The sequence below is a fragment of the Centrocercus urophasianus genome, unplaced genomic scaffold (assembly GCF_019232065.1).
Source record: "Centrocercus urophasianus isolate 14NV4802_14NV808 unplaced genomic scaffold, USGS_Curo_1.0 seq_49, whole genome shotgun sequence".
Classification (NCBI taxonomy): domain Eukaryota; kingdom Metazoa; phylum Chordata; class Aves; order Galliformes; family Phasianidae; genus Centrocercus; species Centrocercus urophasianus.
Genome location: NW_024885077.1, coordinates 1250805 through 1259330, shown reverse-complemented (window position 1 = coordinate 1259330; position 8526 = coordinate 1250805). Strand labels below are relative to the sequence as shown.

The following is an 8526-nucleotide window of genomic DNA, read 5'->3' as shown; positions in this document are numbered from 1 at the left end:
GCTGGTGGCACTCAGTGACCCCCACAGTTCCAACCACACCACATTGTGCTCCCTGGGCAGGAAGGACATCCCGCATCCCCTTGTTCCCAACAGCACGAGCCCAGTGCCCAGCACAGTCCACACTCAGCAATAGCAGTGCTATCTATCTGCTGCTTTATTGGAGCTGCAGAGGGGGAGGCTGGTGGGGACGAGTGGGCAGCCCTGTGGCACAGGCATTAGTTCTTGCCGCACGGGAAGGTGGTGCTGATCTTCCTGCAGTAGCAGAAGGCGTTGAAAAACCGGCAGTAGCAGGTGGCACAGGGGTCACAGCAGGGGATCTGGTGGCCCAGGCAGGACTCCAGGAGACGGACGCAACGGCGAGGGGAGCTCCGCTCCTCCCTGCCTGCAGCTTGCAGGGCCGTAGACAATGCCTGCAGGGGAGAGGAGGAGAGAGAATGCTCATGGTCCACCCTGCTGCCAAGGAATGGCATTAGAGAGCCCAGAGCCTGAGGCACCTCCATCTCAAACAGGAGGCTGAGATATCCGAATTCAGCTTGCTCCTAGAAGATACTTGGGGCTTGGTGCTGGACCTTGGTGATGCCAGTTCCTCTTCATGCTTTGCTTGCAGACCCCTGAGCGCAGGGGACCTAAGGCATCATCTGTGAAGACCTGCTTGGGATTCCCCTCTTCCCATCCAGCTGAAGCCTTCCTTCCCCTTGAGGTTACCTCCCTTCAAGGATCCTTGAATTGTTTGTCCATAGGAAAACAACCCTGGTCTCTCCGATCTCTCATCGTGGGATATTCCCCATGCCCTGCATCACTTCAGTGGCTCAGTCATCAACCCCTCAGGTCTCCATCTGCCCCTGAGATGGAAGTCTGGTCCTCTGCAGGGACAGCAGGGGCAGATTGCTTACACACCACAAGAGGAAGGGAGGTTGGCATTTCCTCCCAAAGGACCTGGCAGTCGTTGATTCACTGTTCCTATTCCCCTTGGCTGGAAGCGTTCTCACAGTCCCCTCTGATTTTTGGCTGAACAATTGGTCTGGCTGGAGCAATTTCGAAAGAGGATGTTTCACACCAACTTGTCATTACGGTAATGTGCGGTGGGAAGGTTGGGTTCCCACAGTTTCTTAGGAAATGAAGCAGGGAAACCTCGTCTGCCTCCAGCCAGCTCCCCTCCCAGCTCCTGCAGCAGCATCCCTGAAGGCCAACCCCAAACAGAGGGGCTTTCCTGGCCCCTCCGTTTCCAGCTTCCCTGACTCCCAGCATGTCCACACTCCTCAGCAGGCAGCAAAGGGATGCAGCATCTCGTGAAGTGTTTGCTCCCAACCACCCCGGGGCACAGAGAAGCCCGACGTGGCTCAAAGCAACCCTGTTTGGGGTGTTTTTAGGAAAACAAAGACTCTCGGTGTGTTACCTGTGGTTCCAGCACGCTGCTTTTCTGCAGGAGGTTACCATCACCTTCATGCACCTCCATCTGATCCGAGTCCGGCCTGGGAATAGCTCCTGTGAAACAGAGAGAGGCTGGGCAAGGAGGGCACTGCGGGCTGAGCAGGAGCTCCCTGCTTCAGTTCTGGGGAGCTGGCTGTCCCAGGGAGGGCTGAGGACCGCAGGACTCACCAGCAAGCTCCACTGGCAGCTCCTTGGCCTTGTGCAGCAGGCTGGGGTAGCGGGCTCTGTCTGCCTCCTCCAGCCCGGAGCTCATCTTCTGCAGGGGGCTGTGGCTGAGCTCCGAGCTGAGGATGGCCTGGATCCCCTGCAGCAGCCCGTAGCACAGCAGCAGCGCGTTCAGCATGGTCCTGGGGCAACGTGCACAGAGAGCAAGCGGCCAGCGTCAGCCCGGCCCCTCTGCCAGCAGGGCTGCCAGCTCGGCTGCCTTCCTGCACCCCGGCTCTGGGCTGTCTCCTCCGTGATGCTCCCCAGAGGTGTTTGGCAGCCAGTCTTACAGACAGGTACGCAACACCGTGGGCAGGAGCGCGGTGAGCGGATGGGAGCAGCTTCCTGTGGCTGCAGCCAGGGGCCTCCTGCACTGCCCTGGGCATTGCAGCTGGAGGCGCAGTGACAGGAGTGTCCCCAGAAAGGCCACGGGACATCCCTGTGTTTTGTGAAAGCTCCTGCAAGGGAGAGGCTGAGGCTGCCACGGGGTTTGGGCACAACAGACAACAGTGGGGCTTTGGGAAAATCACTACAGGGCGATGTGGAGCTGACAGAGAGCGGGCCTGGATAGAGGACCTCCAGGTCTGCGTGTGACAGCAAAGGTCCTCACAGTGGCTGTGGCAGCTCTGGGCCACACATTTCCCCTAAAGAACCCTAAAAAGACAAAAAAGCTTTCATGCAAAGCCTCCAGTCGTGCTGCCAGGAGCATCCCCAGGCGGGACCAGCCCCTCTCCCCTCCCGTCCCTCACTCACAGGGGAACCCAGATCTCCTTCACCCCACAGTGCCACCCCACTCCATGCCGTGGGCACCCAGCAGGGTGCCCCGAATGCTCCCCACACCCACCCCTGCTCCGCAGCCCCTTCCCTGCAGACCCACTGACCTCCAGGCGGTGTGGGGCTGCAGGCACCGCTCTGCAGGGTTCGCTCGGAGTCGCTCTGCCTCGATGTCCTCCCTCCCCACATCTCGCCGGGAACTTATATCGGCTCCTCGTTAATTAAGTGCCTCAACCACATGACGCCGCTAAGCAGCAGGTAGGTGGGCTCTGCTGCAGACGGGGCTTTGTCTGGATGGCAGAGCACCGGCAGGACGTGGGTGGGATGGAGTGCTGCTGTGCGGGGCTGCGGCCGGGAGCTGGTGCCCACTTGTCCCAAAATCCAAGCAAGCCTACGCAGCGATGCTGCTCCTGTGTTGGTACCCAGTGACAGAGGACCAGTGACGGACACGCAGCTTCCTCATGTATCCTCACACACCGGCAATGCTTCTGGCCCAACATCGGCCCCTGTCGCCCTTCCTTCAACAGCACTCTGGCTTTGGGAAGCCTGCTCTAAATGCCCCGTGTCCCTACAGCCAGCAAAAGCCACGGAAAGGAGCAGCTCTGATGCCAGAGGAGCCTCTGAGTACACGCAGCCCCACTCCCTCATCCTTCTGCACGCTTTGGAGAAAGCTCTGTAGCTCCTGACACGAGCCCAGCCACGGTGCAGAGCCCATTACAGCCTCTGCTCCCACCACTGCCCAGCCGCAGATCCTCCAGGCCCTGACTGCGTCTCCTTCACTCATGCTTTCCAGGACCTGTGGCCTCGGATTGCTCAGCATCCCAGCCTCAGCTGCACCCCAGGAGGAAGGACGAGTGCTGTGTCCCACAGCTGCGTGCGGATGTGCTTCCTTTGGCTTCTCACCACACCCAAACCCAAAGGAAGCTGCAGTGAGTCTGGTACAGCCCCAGCCCCACAGCCACAGGGCCAGGCAGGGATGGAGGAGTCACCTCTGCATCCACCCTGCTCACGTCAGTCCTCCTGCAGCCCCATACCCAGCTGGGATCCCTGCATCCTGCACCCAGCTGGGATGCCCACACCTCACACCCATTTGGGTTTCCCCCCCCCCCACCCAGCTGGGTCCCCATGCACAACACCCCCTCAAGCCCCCCTGCACAGCACCCTGCTGCCATAGCGGGACGCAGACCCCGTTCCTGTCCCCTCACCCCGCAGCAGTGACGCCAGCCTGGAGCGGGGCTCATTATGGGCTGCGGGCTTCTGGGAAGGCATTAACATTGCCGAGGCGGCCGAGCGCTGAGAGCTTTTTAATCTGCGGGTGCTCGGCCGGGCAGTAACGAGCTAAATGAGCAGCCCGCATCGCTTCCAGGAAATGAGCGGCCGCAGCGAGGCCATCCCGCACGTGTCCGTATGGGAGAGGGGGAGAGGAGCGGGCTGGAAGCCGAGCCGGGTGCGATGAGCTGCGCCCGGCCTCAGCCAGAATGCGGGGCGGGGGTGCGGGAGGGACGGGGGCCCTTTAAGGCTGCGGGCCGGAGCACGCTGACGTCAGCGGGGCGGGCGCTCCGGGACGCCGCAGCCCCGCGGCCCCGAGCTCCGCCGTGCGGTGAGTGCGGGACCCCCGGGGGTACGGAGGGGGGCTGAGGGATGGGGGGACGGGGGGGGGCGAGGGCGGATTGCGAGGGGTTGGACGTGGGGTTTGGGAGCGGTGTTTGGGGGCGGGGGGGGGGAGGTTGGAAAGGTGCGGTGGTTGTGTTGGGGTGCTGGGAGTTGGGGTGCGCTGGGGATGCGGAGCTGCGGGGGTTTGGGGCGCTGGGGTGCTACGGGTCGGGATGGCAGTGGTTGTTTTGGGGTGCTGGGAACTGGAGGGTGGCGTTTTGGGGTGCTGGATGGGGATTGGAGATTGGGGTGCTGGAGGTGGGGATATCGGGGTGCCGAGGGCTGGTGGTATTGGGGTGCAGCACGGGGTACCGGGGGTCAGAAGGTTGGGGTGTCGGGGGGCTCAGTAACACCCTCATGGTTGGGGGGTGCTGGAAGTGGGGCTGTCGGGATGCTCGGGGTGCTGAAGACTACAGGGGTACTGAGGTGTCTGGGGACATGGCTGGTGAGGCACTGGAACAGGTTGCCCAAGGAGGCTGTGGATGCCCCATCCCTGCAGGCAGTCGAGGCCAGGCTGGATGTGGCTCTGGACTGCTGGTTGGTGACCTGCACACAGCAGGGGTTGAAAGCAGATGATCATCGCGGCCCTTTTCAAACCAAGCCATTCTATGATTCTATGATTCGGGGTGCTGAGGTGGCAGGGATGCTGAGAACCAGGCAGGATGTTGGGGTGCCTGGGGATGGGGGAGGTGGGTGCATTAGGGCGCCCACGGTGCCGGGGCTGAGGTCCTGGAGGTGCAGCGCTGTGCCGCCGGGGCGCTGAGGGATGGAGGGATGCGCGGGGTCCCTGCGGTGGGTGCTGGGGTGCTCAGGAATCGCGACGCCCTTTGTCAGCACCCTCCGCCCCGCAGCGCCCGATGCCCGTCCCCACCCGGCGCCATGGCCGAGAGCAAGATCGCGGGGCTGTACAACCTGGAGCGCACGCTGGGTAAGGGCCACTTCGCCGTGGTGAAGCTGGCCAGGCACGTCTTCACGGGGCAGCGCGTGGCCGTCAAGGTGATCGACAAGAGCAAGCTGGCGGGCGAGGCGGCGGGGCAGCTGCTGCAGGAGGTGCGCTGCATGAAGCTGGTGCAGCACCCCAACGTGGTGCGCCTCTACGAGGTCATCGACACCCACGCCAAGCTCTACCTCATCCTGGAGCTGGGCGACGGCGGCGATATGTTCGACCACATCATGAGGCACGAGGGCGGCCTGGCCGAGCCCCGCGCCAAGCATTACTTCGCCCAGATCGTCCACGCCATCTCCTACTGCCACAAGCTGCATGTGGTGCACCGAGACCTCAAGCCCGAGAACGTGGTCTTCTTCCAGGAGCAGGGGGTGGTCAAGCTGACGGACTTTGGCTTCAGCAACCGCTTCCAGCCCGGCAAGATGCTCACCACCAGCTGTGGCTCGCTGGCGTATTCAGCACCGGAGATCCTGCTTGGGGATGAGTACGACGCTCCAGCTGTGGGTAAGGGTCTGGAGGTCTCCCGTGCCTCCTGTGCTCTCGTTTATCCCCATCTTGGCATGCATGTGGGCTTGCATTTCAGTTCCTTGTGGTGCTTCGGGCATTCGCAGAGCCCTGTGGGACAAATCCTGCCCCTGGGATGCTCGGCTGAGCACATCGTGGTCCTGGCAGCAATTGGATGTGGGAAGGAAACCTGCTTAGGATGCAGCCGCCTCCAGCTCCCAAAGTTTCCTCCGGGCGCTTCCTGCCGGTGCTTTGGGCCATGGGAGGAGAAGGAGGGCTGGGAGTCTGGCCAGCCCTGCAGGGAGCTGGGGCAGGAGGGCTGGGCAAAACAGTGCTGGAGCTCTGCAAGGAAACAGCCCGGTTTCAGCGTGGGGTGAGGGGAAGGATTCAAAGCTGAGAGCTGTCAGGGCTCGGAGGGGTGGTGGGAACACGAATACGTGGCTCTGCAAAAGCAAATCAAGCAAGGAAACTGGCACGGATGAGAAATTTTAAAATGCAGAGGCACTTAAGAAGCTGAAGGTATTAAGGGAGAGCCTGCGCTCAGCATCCTAAAAATAAGCGGTTTTGCAATAGGAAGAAAATCAGTCTCTGGGCTGCCAGGCGGGGCGGGAGCTGCGCACGGGGCATCTCTGCAGCGGGGCTGCGTGTGGTCACAAGGAGGCACGTGAAGATGAGTGCTGCTGCAGCTGGCACAGGGCTGGCGCCCACCCCGGGGCAGGCCGGCCCATCCGGGGTGTGCGTGAGCAGCTGGGAAGGGCTGACCCAGCACCCGGGCTGTGGGGAGCTTTGGTGACACTGCTGCCCTGCTCCGGGGACGTCCTCCAGAGGGGCTGGCACTGAGGTGAAGGCTGCAGGTGCGTGCTGGAGCCCCATCCCTGTGGCACTTGGGCTCCAGCCCCACGGACAGATCTGGGAGGCCTGCATGCAGCCGTCCCTATGCTCGTTGGGTGCCACAGTGCTGAAGTGCCACGAGGGGCTGTGTCCCGCGGGGGTCCCCGATCCCTGCCGGCTGGGATCCTTCAAATTGGGGTGGCAGCTGTCATGTTTGAGCTTCCTCAGGAGCTTACTGACTCTCGTCTTCCTCTTCCTCTCGCAGACATCTGGAGCCTGGGGGTCATCCTCTACATGCTGGTATGCGGACAGCCGCCCTTCCAGGAGGCCAACGACAGCGAGACGCTCACCATGATCATGGACTGCCGTTACACCGTGCCCCCGCACGTCTCCGCGCAGTGCTCCGAGTAGGCGCCTCTCCCCGCTGTCCCCGCCCCCATGGGAGCCCCGCGGCGGCCGGAGGGATGGGGCCGGGGCCGGGGGAAGGCGCTGGCCGCGCTCATGCAGGTGTCCCTCCCTTCCCCGGGCAGCCTCATCTCCAGGATGCTGCAGCGGGACCCCCGGCAGAGAGCCTCCCTGGAGCAGATCGAGGGCCACGCGTGGCTGCAGGGGGTGGATCCGTCCCCCGCCAGCCGCTGCCTGCTGCCCCTCACCTCGCACAAACGCGTGTCCCAGGAGGAGCACGAGATCATCATCCAAGCCATGACGTGCGGGCACATCGCTGACCGCGACGCCATCCAGGAGTGAGCGGCAGCCGGAGGGGGGCGGAGGGAGGGAGGGAGGAAAGGAGGGAGGTCTGGTGGTGCCGGCGTGAGCGCGGCCGTCGGGTTCTGATGCTCGTCCTTCCCGGTGTCACGCAGGGCGCTGGAGGCCGACCGCTACAACCACATCACGGCCACCTACTTTCTGCTGGCCGAGAGGATGCTGCGGGAGAAGCAGGAGGAGCAGAGCCGTCGTCAGAGCCTCCTCTACGACCTGGCCAAGCAGGTGCAAAGCAGGTGAGCCCCAGCCACCCCTCCACCTCCCCAAGCACCACGCAGCCGGGTGCCGACCCCCCTCTGCCCTTCCCCACGCTCAGGACCGACCTCTCGGACACGTTCGGCCCCGGGGGTGGCACTGGGGGCTGTCAGCCCGTAGCAGAGGTTCCTGGCAGCTCCCAGCCCAGCGGCGGGGACGGCAGCCGCGGCCGTCAGGCCCCCCGGTTGCTGCTGAAGGCTCCCACCATCGATACGGCCATCACCAAAAGCACCCCGGCCCTGCAGCAAATCTGCGAGGAGGAAGAAGAGGAGGAGGAAGAGGAGTGCAGACCCAGCGTGATGGAAAGGAAGAGCAGCTCCTTGAACCAGGAGCAGATGCGAGATTTCCTCCGTGCTGGGGCCCGTAGGCCGCCGTGCCGCGGGGAGGTGCTGGGCTGGGGGGCCGAGCCGGGGGGCCGGGCGGGGTACCGGGCCGCCAGCGGAGCCCGAGGGCCCCCGGAGCCGCGGGGGAACAGGAGGGGAGGCGCGGGGACCCCCGAGGGCAGGGAGGGCTCGGGGCGTCCCGGGGAAAGGGGAGGCGTCCCCGCAGCCTCCCCAGAGCCGAAGGAGAAATGCCCCGGGGTCCCCAGGGGGGCGGGGGGCAGCGAGGGGGAGGCGGAGAACGTGATAAAGCTGGACCCGGGTAAAGGCAAGAGCGGCAGCCTGAGGGAGCGGCTGATGCAGTTCCCGCTGTGCGAGAAAGCTCTGGCCTTCAAGATCCACCCCGGCCCCAAGGAGAGCCTGCTGTCCCTGGGGCAGTTCAACTGCTGCCACGTCATTTAGCCCCGCGGCCGGACGAGGGACGGCGGGCGTTTTTTAACTCCTAGAGATGATTTTTTTAAATAGTCTATTTTAATGTAACGACATGGAGACGCTGCATCCCCCGCTGAGCTCCCGTGGGCCACGGCCACGCGTCCCCAGCCTGCGCTGTTACCCCCCGCCCCCCACGACGCGCTTCCTATTTATTACCTCTTTGTTTTCTTGCTGGCAAGAAATGAACGCACGAGGCGGGGGCCGCCGCTCGGCCCGGGCTGCGCTGCACTGAGTGGATGGGAGCCGCCGGGAAGCAAAGTTCGTCGGTGCAATAAAACCGCGCTTCGGTTTGACGACTCGGCTGCGTGTGCCGGGGCTGCGGGAGGGAGGAACGGGGAACGCGCCTAAAGGATA

At 63.6% G+C, this 8526-nt stretch overlaps 2 protein-coding genes across 2 annotated transcripts; one reads left to right on the top strand and one right to left on the bottom strand.

Annotated features, from left to right (window-relative positions):
• Positions 1–168: 168 nt before the first annotated feature.
• On the bottom strand, positions 169–3482 carry LOC122169013 (agouti related neuropeptide). The gene is made up of 4 exons (XM_042834753.1): positions 2517–3482; positions 1600–1778; positions 1397–1485; positions 169–410 (listed from the first exon to the last, which is right to left on the bottom strand). The coding sequence occupies exons 2-4, from the start codon at positions 1772–1774 to the stop codon at positions 216–218; spliced, it is 459 nt and encodes a 152-aa protein (XP_042690687.1). The 5' UTR covers positions 1775–1778; positions 2517–3482; the 3' UTR covers positions 169–215.
• A 948-nt stretch (positions 3483–4430) lies between these two features.
• On the top strand, positions 4431–8465 carry LOC122169005 (SNF-related serine/threonine-protein kinase-like). The gene is given in 6 exon segments (XM_042834745.1): positions 4431–4715; positions 4718–5512; positions 6609–6750; positions 6874–7086; positions 7204–7341; positions 7422–8465. Coding segments are annotated over 6 exon segments (2271 nt in total). The 5' UTR covers positions 4431–4453; the 3' UTR covers positions 8143–8465.
• Positions 8466–8526: the final 61 nt, after the last annotated feature.

Coding starts and splice junctions, on each gene's coding strand:
- LOC122169013 (XM_042834753.1), bottom strand. CDS start 1,774: ATGCTGAACGCGCTGCTGCTGTGCTACGGGCTGCTGCAGGGGATCCAG. Junction 1,486..1,599: donor GCTGCCAGTGGAGCTTGCTG/GTGAGTCCTGCG, acceptor TCTGTTTCACAG/GAGCTATTCCCAGGCCGGAC. Junction 411..1,396: donor GCAGCGTGCTGGAACCACAG/GTAACACACCGA, acceptor TCTCCCCTGCAG/GCATTGTCTACGGCCCTGCA.